General features: G+C 40.4%; 1 protein-coding gene across 1 annotated transcript in view; it reads right to left on the reverse strand.

The window, feature by feature from the left end:
* Positions 1–17,156, reverse strand: part of NOX4 (NADPH oxidase 4) — a 124,073-nt gene that overhangs the window by 13,553 nt on the left and 93,364 nt on the right. Inside the window, exon 14 of the mRNA XM_063304741.1 lies at positions 984–1,103. Within this exon, the coding sequence (XP_063160811.1) occupies positions 984–1,103 (120 nt within the window). The remainder of the gene's footprint in view (positions 1–983; positions 1,104–17,156) is intronic.

Consider the following 17,156-nt stretch of genomic DNA (forward strand, 5'->3'; position numbering starts at 1 on the left):
TTATAGAAAGAAGAGACTTATGTTGTAACCATAGAGAAGAGGTACATTTATAATTGTACTTATAACTGCTACGAAGATTTGAAGCTACATATTTGTATCTTTTTTTTTCCTTTTCTATTCTTCTTTTACTTTTCCCCCCTTTCTTGCACTTTTGGCTTTCTCTTTGATTTCTTTCTCTTTTCTTTGTCTTACTTTATATTAGTTTTTTACTTTTTAAAAATCTTTAATGAGATTATATAAAAACAAAACAAATCAAAAGTATTGTCCAAACATGTATCTGTATCTGTAATACAATCTGTGCACAATTCTCCTATATTCCGTTCATTCCTTTTCTTCCCTTCCTTCTACTCTCCCAGTCCACACCGTGGAAACTCAGTTTTTAAGCCATTCAGGAGAAGCAGCTGGAGTACCTTGCAGATGCTCATGCTTGATGAGGTCCTGCCAACTGGAGCTTAGTAAAGGTAAAGGTTTCCCTTGACGTAAAGTCCAGTCGTGTCCGACTCTAGGGGGCGGTGCTCATCTCCGTTTCAAAGCCGAAGAGCTGGCGTTTGTCCAAAGACACTTCCTCCGTGGTCATGTGGCCAGCATGATGACACGGAATGCCGTTACCTTCCCGCCGAAGCGGTACCTATTGATCTACTCACATTTGCATGTTTTCGAACTGCTAGGTGTGCAGGAGCTGGGACGAGTAACGGGAGCTCACCCCGCCGCGCGGTTTCGAACCGCCGACCTTCCGATCGGCAGCTCAGCGGTTTAACCCGCAGCGCCACCGCGTCCCCCCAACTGGAGCTTACAGGCATTAAAACTCCAACCTTCTGCACTGATTTAAGATCTCCTTTCTGTAAATTTTGCTTAATAAAAATCGTGGTTTTGATATTCCAGTGACAATCCCATTGCTGCAAAATGTATTTGGTAGAAGACTCTGGGTAAATATTGGCATGGGGTGGGGTGGGGACAACTTTAATGCAATGAAGCTTACATACAGCAGGGTATTGAAGATGGCTGCAAATGGAGTCACTCCAATGCCTCCAGCTATGCAGAGGCTGACTTCATAATTGAAAGATTCTTCAAAGGGGCTTCCGAAGGGACCATCTACATACAGCCTATAGGAGAAATGAGAAGCATCAAAAAAAAAAAAATCAACGACGTTCTTTCTCATATCAAAAGGCCAAGAGATGAGCAACATTCATAAAATCACAGAGTCTTATATTTGGGAGAATCCATTCACTCTCAGGGGTGTTCATGGGGTATGGTATGGGAAAAAAAAAAGGTTAATGTGATCAAGCAGAATTGGGCAGCCACCTGTCGGAGATGTTTTCATTATTGCACTGAGCAAGGGTTGGGACAGGCAGGTGGTCCACAGGGTATGGTCAAAAAGTCAAGAGGGCAGCCATGATGCACAACTAAAATACAGGGAGCTTCAATCACACCTTGACATTTTTGACCATCCTCTGCAGACTGTTGGCAGAATGCTAGAAAGCCTTTGGCCCAGGAGAGATCAGAAAAGTCACACACCATGGCATTTCTATAAAAATAATTTTATTTACAGAAAGTAAACATATTTAAAGGTTGTTTGCTGAGAGGAGAGATTTTTCTCAGCTGCATATTCTCTGCAAGCCTACACAGAAGGGAAACTGAAACTAAAACAAGTTCCTCCCTTAGGCAATGCAACCAATAACACATGAAAAGGGGACAATTAAATTCAACCTCTTCACCCAGCCAAAATGATTAGTTACCATAGTAACCTTAATCTGTAGTAGAAAACATATTAACACAGACAACCTGCAGATACCTCTGCTCTGTCAATGCAAGAATCCAAATTTCAACAGATAACTGCCCCAATTCTGCTTGACCACATTCACTGAAGGGTAGTTTGTGTATCTCACTCATATCTGCTTCACAGAGAGTGAGGATCAGTGGAAGTGATTTACTGATGGCAGAGGATAGCTTTGCCAGCAGGAAAACATCTTCCCCAACGTCCTAGATATTCCCGAGACTAGCCATGTTAAAAATAATGCTAGTCCCTGAAATGTATTGATCGGATTCACATGTTCTGCTAAGCTATGGTGTATTTTAATCATGGTTTGTTGGACAAGGTATGCTTCCCTAATAATACTAGGCCATAATCCATACTTTACAAGTCGCAATAGTTGGATTCAAATCTCAAGCCAAAATCAAACGACTAACATTATGCCTCAATATGGTGAATTCAGATATACATGTAATAAACTTACTTTTTTTAAATCCATTCAATTTTGTCTGATTCTTTGAGACTGCCTGGACAAGTCCCTGCAGTTTTCTTGGCAAGGTTTTTTCAGAAGTGCTTTGTCATTGCCTCCTTCCTAGGGCTGAGAGAGAGTGACTGGCCCAAGGCCACCCAGCTGGCTTTGTGCCTAAGGCAGGACTAAAATTCACAGTCTCCTGGTTTCTAGCCTGATGCCTTAACCACTGCACCAAGCTGGCTCTAAACTGACATTTAATTTCACACAAAATACTTACCTGGGTCAGTTAAAGTCCTACTGGCTGCATTTACACAACATTCTAAGCTAATTAACTTAATTTTTATGTATGTATTTTTTTTGCTTTGTGTTTTATTTGAACCTAGCCTGTTTAATTAAAGATTCAATGTGTTTTGCAAACCCAAAAAATCAATTAATGCATTAAGCATGTGCATGTGATCACAATGAGCTATTAGCGTCATCTGGGCAAAATCAACTTCGTTGCACTGAAGGTCATACTTCCATTCTGGGCCATCCCACTTATTTCTGAGCCAATTATATAGTCAAACAGTGAAGAAAACAGTGGTCCAAAGTCATCCTGTGAGCTTGATGGCTACATGGGGATTTGAACTTTCCAATTTAAATCCAATGCTCTAGACCAGCATTCTCAACCTCAGCAACTTTAGGATGGGTGGACTTCAACTCCCAGAATCGCCCTTTGAGCTGGAAGTTGAAATCCACCCTCCTTAAAGTTGCTGAGGTTGAGAAACACTGCTGTAGACCAACCAACACCCTCCAAATAGGCTGGTGGCACAGTCTCTAATTCAAGGTCACTGAACTTTGGAATCCAATGGTTTGGCACATAAGAATGAAGAAAATCCCTGTTGAATCCAGCCAAGACCCATCTTAGAGCAGCCTTTTGTTTCTCACAGTGGCTAACCAGACATCTCTCACTGCTCACAGGCAGGAGATGTGCCCTTTCCCCACTACTTTCACCTGCAATGGTATTTGGAGGTGTGCTGCCTCTGACCTAGAAGTAATATGGCATTTCAAGGCACATAACCCTTGATGCTGCTGCCCTCTGAGAATTTATCCAATCCAATTTTTAGAAATGTTTCCTTGATAGGGATGAAAACCTTTCACCAAATGAAATTTTTTGAGAATCCTGCCTTTAAACCAGATTGTGAAAAGAGCCCAAGCACGGATCCCAACATCTTCCAATTGTTTTGCGTTAACAATGCTTAGGTATCCATAGAATTCCAAAAGTGTGTTATTGTAAGAGGTTGTCATGGCTGAGAAAACCAAGGCCAGAGCTTCCTTTGTTTCAGAATACAGATATTTAAAAAAAAAAAAAAACCTACAAAGGGATTAGAACTGTAATTATTTTAGCAAGGTAGTTCAAATAAGAGGCTTTTTAAAAACACCTTAAAAGAGCCTTGAGAGCTGTTAATGATACAAGCATTAAAAACTCCAGACAAATAGCAGTCTCTACTAATTGTGGAATGAAAGGAAGGAAAAAGGGACAGCGTTGTGAAACAAAACAAAACAAAACAAAACAAAACAAAACAAAACAAAACAAAACAAAACAAAACAAAACAAAACACGACTAACTTCTCTCAATGAAGTTAGTTAGATGGCTAAAAGGAAGAGAATCTTCTCAATGGTGGGCCCCATTTATGGGATGCCCTCCCTAAAGAAGTCTAACTGGAGTCTTCCTGTTTTCCCAGGCATGTTTGAAATGTTAATTTTAAGTGCTTGCTTAAAACTTTTCACATATTTTGTTTTTCACATATTTTGTATTATCATATTCTTTCCTATAATACTGTACTTTATTGTTGAGAATCCATTTTATTGTTGAGAATCCATTTTATTGTTATTAATTCAGAAGTTATTAGAGGGATCACAAATAAAGTAAACAAATAATGAAAGATTATAAAATCTCTGACCTGTTGCACATAGACATAAAAACATCCATTTGGACATTCTCACGGAGCCAGCAAACCTCCCATTAATCAAGTCCTTAAACAGATGTGTGCGTGAAACGTTCTGGGAATAGAACCTGGGTAACTCAAGACATTCCAGAAATGGGCCACATTTTTCCAAAAATTAATTGCCAAGAAGAGGAAGTGTTCTGTGGTTTTCTAGATATGTCTGGCCCCAAATGGCCCAGAATGGAAAGTTCTGTACAACCCTATTTTGAAGGGTGACCCATAGATGACTAATGGACTAAATTCCACTTGACAGGTCCTACGTTCAGCAGGCCTGTTGAGATACTCCTTCCGTACCTTTCATCTTTACATTACGGGATGACAGCAATTTACTTGCATTTACTTCCTTTCACACAAAGATGAATGGGCCATCTGTAGAAATTATGTACCTAAGGTTCATAACTCAAAGCCTCTCAAGATCCCCTGATCACGATCTTCACTTTACGTGCAGAGAACAGAGTACGGGAAATATGGCCAAGTCCAAAGACTACCCCAATCTCACTACAAACAGAGTGCAATTTCAAAGCATGGTGTAACAGAAAAAGTATACAATAGAAACAGAATTCCCACCAATAATAATACAACCCCATGTTAATCTCTCTTACTTCTCCACACTGTGCAGCACTGAGAATATATATAAACTGGCTCACAAATAAACCTGATTATAAGCTTGATGAGTTCAGGTGTAGAACTCACCTTTACACTCAAAGGTTTTGTGATCAAACTCAAATTGAAAAAAAAAAAAAACATGTAGCAGGACATCAAAGAACTCTCTAGAATCATGGACAGCGGCTGCCAGTTAGAGAAGACCAGGGATTTCCAACCTTTCTGGACACATCTGGAATGTTGAGAACATACTGTGGGAACTCTTACCAACTGGATGTTTAGTGGTTAAGCATTCAAATGAAGCTGCCATGGAATGTAATCAATTACAAAGCATCAACATGCCAGAATACAATTTGCCATCATGTTCAGATTGTCCTCCAGCAGGATGCTTCTTCTACCTTGCCCACCTTTGTCAGTTTTGCAGGAAAGTGGACACACTTTCAAACAAAGCACTGGCTGGTACACAACCATCATTTTTATTTGCTAAGAAAGCTGAGGGGAATCAAAGTGGGAGCCAGAGCATTCTTATAAATTAGAAAGATGCCTATGCTGGCCTTTCTTTCAAAAATATAAAGTCTAGGGTGGGAAGCCTAAGGGACATCTAGCAAGTACTTTGCAAGAAGACTGGTGTCCTGGGCCACCCTGCAGTGGATTCCAGAAGTAGGCAATGCTTGTTCTGGATGGATAAAGTTTCTGAACCAGCAAAAGTCAGGTTCTTGAATTTGTAACTAGAATTTTCCTACAAAGATAAGTTGTCAATGGAGCACAGGTTTTCATGCAGGAAATCTGAGATCTAGTCCCAAGTAGATGCAAATGAGAATGAGTATGGTTGCTGGATTGTGTCCCTTAGATAGTTTTGAAAGCTCCTCAAAATCATGGAGGAGAAGGCTATGAATGGCTGACGGAAGAGAAATGCATGTAGTCCACACATTCAAGTGGAGACCAGTTAGCACTCTTCCGAAAGATGATGGGCTTTCATATATTGAAGAAGAGGGTTCCTGAGGGTAGGACAGAATGAATGAGTGGAAGCTTTACAGAAGGAGATCCAAACTCAGAATAAGGAGGAATTTCCTGACTATACGAGCTATTAAGTAATGGAACAGCCTGCCTTCTGGAATTGTGGGTGCTCCATCGCTGGAGGTTTTCAAGCACAGGTTGGACAGTCATTTGTGAACTTCACTAGAATTGAGGAGATCCAGGTTCTAGTGGGTTCTGTTCTCAGGGATGGAAGCACTTTGGATAAAATAAAAGGAGAGGGAGTGATGTACATTAGGTATTCCTGGAGGGAAGATGGGATATAAAGAAGAAAATAAATAAATGCTCCAACTGAAACTTAGGTCTCCTTTCATTTGTACTTTTCTGAATTTGACAACAAAGGTAAAGTCTTCAAGTTAAGCCTGACTCCCGGTGAATTCATAGACACATTCATATAGGGTTTTTTTTTTTGGCAACAAATGGAAGTAGAAGCATTTTGTCACTGCCTTCTTCTAGGATTTTTTTTTTTACTTCCCAGTCTAACCTACTGCTTTTGAACTGTGGTGTTGGAGGAAAATCCTGAGAGTGCCTTGGACTGCAAGAAGATCCAACCAGTCCATCCTCCAGGAAATCAAGCCAGACTGCTCACTTGAGGGAATGATATTAAGGGCAAAACTGAAATACTTTGGCCACACAATGAGAAGACAGGACACCCTGGAGAAGATGCTGATGCCAGGGAGAGTGGAAGGCAAAAGGAAGAGGGGCCGACCAAGGGCAAGGTGGATGGATGATATTCTAGAGGTGACGGACTCGTCCCTGGGGGAGCTGGGGGTGTTGATGACCGACAGGAAGCTCTGGCGTGGGCTGGTCCATGAAGTCACGAAGAGTCGGAAGCGACTAAACGAATAAACAACAACAAAGTCTAACCTACAACCAGGTATTCTCCAGTGCAAATTGAAGCACCATCTTGACTTTGACACCCCCCAAGCTAGTTTTATAATGCAATTTCACACACACACAAACACACACGTATGCACACTCTTTATATACACATTAAGCCACACACACAAACACACAGACACACTAAGCAAAGCAAGAGTACGAAAATGCATATATGTATGAGAATAATGTACAAAGATCTACTATATTAGGGACAATTATTTATATATATATATATATATATATATATATATATATATACACACACACACACACACACACACACACACACACATATACTTTTTACACTGGGTAATGTTTAGAGACATGTGGTCTAAAGTATATATTAGTGTCCATTTTTAAAAAAAAATCTGAAGTTTGATGAGTCAAACATGGCATATTTACCAAATGAGAAGCTGAGAGAAACCAAAACTGACATATTCACCTACCCCATTATTATAATCCAAAACTGACATATTCACTTATCCTCATCAAAGGTTACTATAATCTTCCCAATCAACCCCTATACTCCCTTTCCTATCAATAGTTACCAGTCTACTCTATCAGTCATGTTTTCCCTAAAGGCTCCTTGCTATGGAAGGCATGCAGCCTACCTATATACTACTAAAAGTCTTGTATCTGTTGTCTGTTTGTAACCTTCATCTGGGTGAAAGGGTGCGTCATACGGCAACAATTTTTGAAGCAAGTTACCTGAAATGGGCTGATTTACAGAAAGTGTCCAAAATCTGGAACCCATTACTCCTGTGGGATTGAAATTTGGCACAGTTGTGGTCACTTCAGCATCACCGCTTCAGCACTGCCAGACTGCCGTGGTCCGCTGCAGTCACGTGATTGTCATTTCCAATGCTCCCTGACAGCTTCCCACAAGTCAACAGGGAAGCCAGAAGGAAGTCTAAATTCAGTCATGATTGCCAACACTCCCTGCCAGCTTCTCACAAGCAAAGTCAGGGAGGAAGCCGGCAGGAAGCTCCAAGTCTAAGGCCAGCAGGCAGGTAAGTGGCTGCTGGGGGTGGGGGAGGGAGTGAGGGGTGTGTGAGATGTGGGCGGGTCAGGAAGGGGGTGCAAGGGTGTGAGAGGGTGCCTGAGAGGTTTGGCGAGGGTCAGGGAGGGAGGTACCCAAGGGTGCAGTGCAGGTCAGGGAGGGGGCGTGAGGGTGCTGGTTGGAAAGGGGGCACAGGGGTGCAGAAAGGAAGAGGGAGGGAGGGAAGAAAGGAAAGGAGGAAGGATTTCCGATGCTCCCTGCCAGCTTCTCACAAGCAAAATCAATGGGGAAGCCAGCAGGAAGTCAGAAGTCACTCCTGCTCCCACTGCTTTTTTGCCCGCCTGTGGTCATTCTGTTTCTCTATTTTTAGGTAAGGAAATCTCTCTGAAATGATGACCCGACAGGTCACAGATTGTCTAGTAATCTACTATGAGCATCCTGGAGATACATTGGCCACTACAGAAAACAAGAAGCTGGATAGGTAGGCTTTAATCTCATTCATCAGGGCTATCTCACATTCTTCAGAAATCCAATTAGCTTCCTGTGTCTCCCCTTATCACTGAGCATCCACAAAACCCTTGGCTTGGGTTGGCTTGGCTCTGGTTACACCACAGTATCACTGACTGTGGAAATCTTTTCCTTGGAACACCTTTTTCAAGGAAAAAGATTAGCCTGAAGGATTTTCCACTCTTCGATTACCTTCATTTCCCCTCCTTTTTATGTTATAAACCTTACTTCCGATGGGATATTTATTAGCATGGCATCACTGTTTTAACGAAGAGATCAGCATAAAAGCCACTGGAATTAAATCGCTTGATTTCAAAAGTGAAAGCAGAAGAAGTGTTTTTGAGAATGTGATTTCATTGCATTTTGTTTAATCAACATACTTGAGGACAAAGCTTCTCTGCAGACAAATTACTCTGGCAAGCAGAACAAATTTTCCTGTTTCAGAAAATGGAAGATTTCATAATCTCTTTTATTTTTTCTAGACACAATCTGGCTTTTTTGTAACACATTTTGCTTATTTTAATTTTGGGAAAGATGAGCATAGCTGTGTTGTGTTTTTAAGCCTCACCTTTCCAAATCTCCCCAACACTAATATCACTTTTGAATGGCTTTCTCTTACTCCATAATACTGGAGTTTTTAAAATATCACAGCTAAAAACTGCTTTTGGATTTGATTCTCACTGCTCTATGTCAATTAGGTGTGCAACAGTGAAGGGTAAACAGTTCAATGAATAAATTAATCAATTAATAATTTAAGTTGCATCCAGCCTCCTCTCTTGAAACAAACTGATGAACTCAAATCTGGAATTTACCCAGTTTTCTTGCATTTCTGTAGCACTGAAATTTCCATCATGAGTTCAAAGCCCCACTAGATGTAGTAAGCATTGTCCAGCACATTTTATCATGTTCTAACAAAGTGAGGTCAATTCACAGGGCAGCTCATAATGCTCACTGCCAGTGAAAAAAGGTTCCCAACATCTCTACCAAAGTTTTCTTCCTCCTCTTTTTCTTGATGAAACTGAAACCAGAGGTCAGCTATTATCTCCTAACCCCTTATGACTTGTTCTTTGTTTGGATACAAAAGACTAATGCAGCGCATGCCATTTAGTTTTTGCTTTTAATCTCCTTAGAGAGCAAAGCCTACTATTAAAGTACAGTTCAAGCTACCCTACTATATCTCCTGAAAAGTGTTGGGGAAAAGCTCTGATAGAAGAAATAGTAAACGGACAGGTTTATAGGACACCTATCACCTAAAGAAGATAGTATGTTTAATGTACAGTATAACACCCAGCTAGCATTTTCTCCATTAAAGAAGAAATGCCCAGAGTTGATGCAATACGAGATGGGTGATAAAGAAATATGATTGATAAATAAATAAATAGACAACACAAACAAACAAATAAATAAATAAAGGACATTAACTGCAATGGGGAGATTACCTTTCCCCACCAAAGTTGGAATGTTGTCCTCACAGCTGTTATCTGAAAGGTTTAGTTCAATGAATACAGGAAGATCCTTGATGGCTCAAGCCAAAGACCCATCTTAGCTTACTGTGCTCAACTGCAAATTCTCAGAAAACTCACTAACGTGGATGGGGACGCAACAGCATTTTCCACTGATGTTGCCCAGCAGTTGGTATTTAAGATGTGCTGTCTATGATCCAGGAAGTAGCAAACAGTCAGGCCTGCAACTAGGGTATCACCCGGGGCAAACATGAATTCTGCGCCCATTTTGGTGCCCCCCAGCACTCATTTTGGTGCCCCCCCCATGTGGCGCCCAGGGCACATGGCCCCCTTGCCCCATCCCAGTTGCAGCCCTGCAAACAGTCATCAAGTCTATAGCTACTGACAGTCTGTTTCTCCATGAATCTGTCTAGTTCCGTCACCTAGTCCCATTGGAGTCCCTCATCATACCTGAGGACAGTGAATGCCTCAGTTTAACTATGCCTTATATAGAAAATCATTTCCTTTTATCAGTCTTCCATCTCCTTCCATCTAGTTTCAGTGAATGACCCTGAGTTCTAACACTGTGTGAGAGGGAAAAAAAAAACTTTTCAACACATTTGTCATGTCATGCTTTTTATCTCTCCGATGTCTCCTCTTATTCACCTTCATTCTAAGCTAGAAAGCATCAGCTGTTGTGTTTTGTCCTTGCAGAGAAACTGTTTCTACCTCCCTTAATAGTCTTGCTTGCTTTTTCTACACCTTTTCTAGCTTTACCATCTCCTTTTTGAGACCTGGGATCAGAACAATACCCGATATTCCAAGGGCAACTCTAACAGACGCAAGGGCAATGATGCCAAGTTGTGAAAATGAGCTTTTGGAGATCATACAAAAATTCAGAGACTTTTGCCATGATCCCCCATAACATTAGGAAAGCAAGGGGGACTCCTCTGGGGCTGTGGGGAGGGGCAGGCTCTATATTTCTGCATATGCTAGTCTGTGGGAACCATGTCATTTGATGCCACAATATAAGAAAGAGAAAGTTTGCAACCTGTGCAGTCCTATTTATTTTTTAAAAAATAATATTACTTATTTTTATTTCTTTTTTCTATGTAGCAGTCAATAATAATGATAGTAAGGTCAATAATACATCACCTTGAACTGGGATATTATCATCACCATCACCATCATCACCATCACCATCACCATCCTCTACTTTGAGCCTCAGAGGATTATGATTATGATTATTGGTAATCTATAATTAAATTCACAGTCTAAGACTGGTGGGAGCCTAATAATTCAAGTCCTAACCAAGGACCTAAGAATTATTAAGGTAACGTCTGAGAATATAGGCAGTTCCTAGCAGGGCATTTTTTTATAAAATTAGGGTGTTCAGGTCTGATAAATTCAAGATTTACAAACATCAAAGGAGTCCTTTAGGTATTGCTCCAAGGGCTCCAGTCACGATTGGTATAACAGCGGATTTCTTTTTCATAAGCGTTCAACTTCGATCTGCAAGTCCCAGTATTTTGTAATATTTTTCCAATTCCTTTTCCTCAATCCTAGCATCACCCAGTATAGCAACATCAATGAACCAGACTTTCTTCTTTTCAGTGACTGTTATATCAGGCATGTGAGGAACAAGATGCCTGTCTGTCTGGACCTTAAAGTCCCATAAGATCTTAGCCCGCTCATCATCATCCACCCACTACTTTGAGCCTCAGAGGAAAAGGGGGATATTATTGTTACTATTACTATTACTGCCACCACTTGGCAGGTATCCCAATCAATTGTGCATTGTTACCAGCCAGGTTGCCTATAGTCTGGCGCCCATCCTACTCACACCTGCTCTTCTAAAGGTAAGAAAACTTCCAATCTGGGAGCATATACATTTCCACTCTAATCACATTGATCTCGACATTTCCAGCAAGCTGGTCTGATGCCCTGGAACAGCTCTGGGATCTGATCTCACTGGCTGCCCCATCTCTTTGGCATCTGTCAAGGACGTTTGCCAGCTGTCCTGTTAGCATGTTCAAGGACGAGAAGCACCTTTTGCTAAGGGACAGATCACAAGACTGCTGGGCAGAGGTGATCAATGCATGGAGGGGAAACTGGGAGGGGGCACAACAAGAATTAGTTCGCTGACGGACCATCTCTTTGCTTTACTTAATGAAAACAGTTTTTCTTTTACCTCTTGTTTCTTTCCTCCTTAAACAGTAGCTTGCTTTCCCTTTTTTCCCTTTCTTTTCTCCACTTATTCAACAAAACTGAACAGAGGAAAATTTAAAATGCAATTGCAATTGTACATATAAGGTCTTCTCATGTATATACAGATGTATACAGGTAGCTCGCTTACTGACCACCTTGTTTAGCAACCGTTTGAAGTTACAATGGTGCAAAAAAAAAAAAGCTTTGCAACCAGTCCTCGTATTTATGACTGTTGCAGTGTCCTGCAGTCACACGATCGCCATTTGTGTGCTTTGCAACTGGCTTGCAACAAGCAGAGTTACTGTAATAGAGAAGGCAGAAGTAAAATGGTAAGCCATGGTCATGTGATGTTTCGCTTAATGACTGAAGCGGAAATGATGTCGTAAGTCCATCGCAGTCATGTTATTTTCTGCTTAGTGACCGTGGCTCTTAGTGACAGAGTTGCCAGTCCCAACTGTGGTCACTAAGCGAGGACTACCTATATACAATATTTATTTATTTATTTATTTATTATTCAAATTTAATTACAATATATGATTTTTTAACCATTTCAATAAAAGTTAACCGTATTTTACTCTAATTGTCCGTGCATATTCTACAGGCAACCAATTTGTAGGACACAAGTCAGGTCTTCAATCCACAAGATAACTGGAGCCATGAATTTGTCTTTCCAATGTTGAAGAACTATTCTCTGGGTAACAATAAGGGCATGGGGAATTCATTTTCATTGCCAGTGGGTGCCAACTGATAAATGGTATTTTTTAATACAGAAAATGATAAAAACTCATTGTTCTCATCCAGTAGTTGATCTAATGTAAAGATCCCAGCATCCCTCCAAATCTTCCATAATCATTTATTTGTTTTAAATCAATTTTGAGATCTGGCTTACCCCTCAGAGTCAATTTAGCATGAGAAAAAAGATCAAAATATATTTTTTCCCGGAAACTTGTAGAAATGTACAAAACGGTGTACTGAGTTTTGGGGGAAAAAAATCAGATACATATATATCGCTTCCCTTGGTTTCTACTCCTTAGCTTGCAGTTGCCCTCCGTTTCCTTATCTGCAGTATTTAATTCAGAGACTGTGAATTAACCTGCAGGATTAACTTGAATTAACTTATCCTGTTATACAGCAAATAAATGTAGGTCTTCATCCATTTCAAAGGTAAAATCTCCTTCCAATCTCACTTGACTCCTGGTGATTTATGGACAAATCCATGCAATTCCGTGGGCCCGAATACAATAGAAGTGGTTTACTTTTGCCATCTTCTAAAATATTTTTCTCAATTTCCCAGTCTAGCCTACAGACCTGGTATCCCCTGGTGGTTTCCTATCCAAATCCTACCTATTTTCTGTATTAATCCTACCTAGTTAGTTTTGGGCCCAGAACAAGCTGCCACCTGCTGAGATTTAGCATTTTTACAGGCTTGCTAAACATTTGTCAATGTTGACTGGCAGATGTTAAGAGAGATGTCAGTTTCCCAACTGTGCCCCCCCAATAGTGTAATTACTGTGTTCGTGGGTGGAATAAATTGCTGAACCTGTATTTCTACACGTGGCAATGGACTTTGTTATTCCTGCATCACAGTCAAGGCTAGAGAATTATTGCCACATTGCCTGCTTGAGAAACCCTAAGACCTCCACCGTTACCAACCTGGTATGGCTTTAATCAAATGACTTATTTAACCTGTCAGAACTTTATTAGAAGGCACAAGTGTATGTTAATTTTTAAGTATCTTTATATCCTACTTTTCTCAGGAAGTTGCTTCTAGAATTCATAGGTAGGATTCAGACTAAGTCCCATTCAAATTCATGTGGCTTAAATTGGTTTTTGTTATTAATTGTCCCATTCTTTGCAATGATACCTTCATGCACAACTTTGTCTAAATGGTATTCCACAAGAAATAACAGTAAGAATCTCAAAACCCAGGTAGTAGTCCTCGCTTAACAACAGTAATTGGGACCGGCAACTCTATTGCCAAGCAACACATTCGTAAAGCGCAACATCATGTAACGTTGCGCTTTATGAATGCATTCATAAAATGAATTCATGAATTTGTTATGAATTCTTTATGAATTCATAATTTTCATAATTTAAGAATTATTTATGAACGCATTCATGCAACATAGCTCAATCAGAATGATTAAAAAGGTGGAAATCTCAAGTAAAACATCTTCATAGTTGGATGAAACCACCTGAGGAGCTGCCTGGAGGTCCGGAGGAAGAGTGGATGCTTTGGAGATGTTTAAACAGATTGCGTACTGGTTTGGCCAGAACTAAATACTATATGGAAAAATGGGGGTTTCTCCTTGAGGGCAAGGATATTTGCTGTGAATGCACAATATTCAAACAACTACTCATCTTTTACAGTGCCCTTTGGGACCAACATGCATCCATAGTGACTTATTGGCCGGAAACACCTCTGCCATCAATGTGGCCCGGCACTGGGCTAGAGTGATATAAATTTTATATTTTTATTAAATGTTTTAACTTTTTAAGTTTTAATTAATACTTTTCCCCTTTCTATTTCCTGCATTTCTGACACAAAACGAGAAATGTCATGTGATGGCACCAACTAACAACGGCAGTTGCTGCAGTCCCAGTTGCCATTGTTAGGCAAATCCTGCATAGTCGTTAAGCACAATGTCATGTGATTGCCATTTGCAACCTTCTGTCAGCTTCCCCATTGACTTTGCTTGTTGGAAGCTGGCAGCGAAGGTCGCCAATGGCGATCACATGACTGTGGGATGCTGTGACTGTCATAATTGCGAGGCAGTTGCTGAGCACCTGAATTGCAATCACATGACCACAGGGACTCTGTAACAGATGCAGCTACAAGGACTGGTCATAAGTCTCCTCGTTCAGCACGATTGTAACTTTGAACGAACAAGTGATAGTTAAACGAAGACTACCTGTATTGCAAACGAAAGCAGAGCCGCTAACAATAAAATCTCAGACTCTTTCAACAGAAGACAGGCTATAAGTATAAAGTTACTTTTTGTGTGTATGAAGCATCCCCATGCCAGCCAAAATAAGGGGAGGGGATGGAGTAACATATCTTGGTCCTTATCGCTGGAAAGTTACAGCGGCTAATTTCCAATTTAGTTTGCACCCAGCACATTCCCAGTCAATCCCTCCATCCAGATCAGAGCAAATACACCTGTCCAGCTACCAAAAATCGAGCTTCATGCTTATCCGTTAAACGCCAACATGGTTAATTGGCAAAATGGGAAAAGTAGGTGAGAGACATGAACAGGCAAGAAGTAAAAGGAAAGTGGATTTAATAACGATCTGTATTGTTTATATCTATACCTATACCTATATCTATATTTATCTAAAGAACATAGCTTTCCAGACCCACTGGAAACAATATGGTGAAGAATTAGCAGCACAGGAGATCCGCCGGACCCCAATGGGCCAATTTTCCACTAGCCATGCACATTTTATGCAAATATAATTCATTTAAATTTTAGATATTATCGCTTGTCATTTTAGATGCTATATGTCATTTTAGTGTCTATTTTATAATTTAAATATAGACCCCACCCTGGACCTCACTCAGAGATGTTAGTTAGGTTGTTTTATAAATGTATTTCAACTTTGTCTTAAATATTACTTCGTTTCTTATCTATTAAGAGAGATTTATATATATTCACTAAGCACTCTGCTTGTACTGGTCTCTGACTGTAATAAATAAATTGACTGATTGACATTCTAGACCTTGTCCCTTTCTCTGTGGAGTTTCCAGAACCAGATTCACACTTCTCTTCAATGTACTGATCCATGAATGAATCTTCTTTTTTCTGTCCTTGAGCGGGAAACTGGAGAATTTAGGGAAGGTTATCATTTAGTGGTGAAGATAATGTTCTGCCTGCAGATGGATTTTATTCAATTCTCCAAAATCTCTAGGCAGGTCTGGGAAAACTTTCAATCTGAAAGTTTGGAAAATAGTTGCTGGTCAAATCTGAGCTGAATGGACTGAAAGAGGCATGGATTAAATTGTGGGATTTTTTTTTCAACCAGAAAGATATACTTTTAATGATATTTTCTTTACTTTTAGTTGTGGAAGACTTCAAGGGGTATAACAGTTACATGTGATGATGTTACTGAAGGAATGGAATCAAAATTTTCAGGTTTTTTTTTTCTTCTTAAAAAACAAAGCAAAACAGAAAAACAAAAACAGAAAATTCATCCCTCCCCCTGCAAGTTAGTTGGGGATACCGTTTCTGGTGCAAGTATACAATGGAGTAAGAATACTGCACTGTATTTCTAAGCAGGAAACTGATGGCTAAAGAAAAGAATCTGTTGGCAGGTCAAAACAAGGGTTTACTCATTGCGTGGCATGTTGATAAAATAAGATGTATATGGGCAGAGGAATTCCTGGTACTAACAGATCTCTAAGCCCTCACGTGACTTCAAACAATGTGTAATCATAGCCCAAATGACACAGAGGAGACTGAAATTTGCAAGAGCCTAACCTTAAGCGTGTGCTGGGGAGACGTGAACTGTTTTATTGCATGAACGTGCACAGGAGCCCACAGTCTTAAATTCAGGAAAAACACATTCCAAAAATTGTTCTGCAAAAAATCAGTGTCTTGCTGCCAAATGCTGGAGATACTAATTTGGGGGGTGGGGGTGGGGGTGGATGGGAACAGAGCAAGGCTTAAATCTGGGTAAGGCTACCAGATTTAAGCTACATAAAAGTCCACAATGGTTAGTCCTTGACTTACAACCACAGTCGGGACCAGAATTTCTATTGTAAGTCATTGCGGTTGTAAGTCAAGTCACCACATGACCAGACCTGGGTTTTTATGGCAGTTGTTAAGTGAATCATGGGCCATTAAGCAAATTGCTGCAGCCATTAAGCAAATCCAACTTCCCCGACGGCCGCTTTTTTGCTGAAAAACGGCAAAAAACTTCACAAAACATAATCACGTGATCACCGGACACTGCAAGCAGTCATAAATGCAAGCCGCTTGCCAAGTGCCCAAAATGCAATCATGTGGGGAGTGGTGCAATGTTTTGCGACGCTTGGAAGTGCTTTACAGAATGGTCATATGTTGAGGACTACCTGTAGATGGAAGCAGAGTTAAAGTCTTCTGCTTCCCTTTGCTGCCATCTAGGGCTAGAGATTTTTAAGCTAAGAGATGATGGCTTATGGAATCATCTATCAGATTGCCTTGTTATAGGGCAGCTTTTAGTATTTTATGTTAACTTCATACCTCCACTTCATCCCATTTGAAAGAAGTAGGCCTATTTCAGGGCTCAG

Source organism: Candoia aspera, chromosome 5 (genome assembly GCF_035149785.1).
Source record: "Candoia aspera isolate rCanAsp1 chromosome 5, rCanAsp1.hap2, whole genome shotgun sequence".
NCBI lineage: Eukaryota > Metazoa > Chordata > Lepidosauria > Squamata > Boidae > Candoia > Candoia aspera.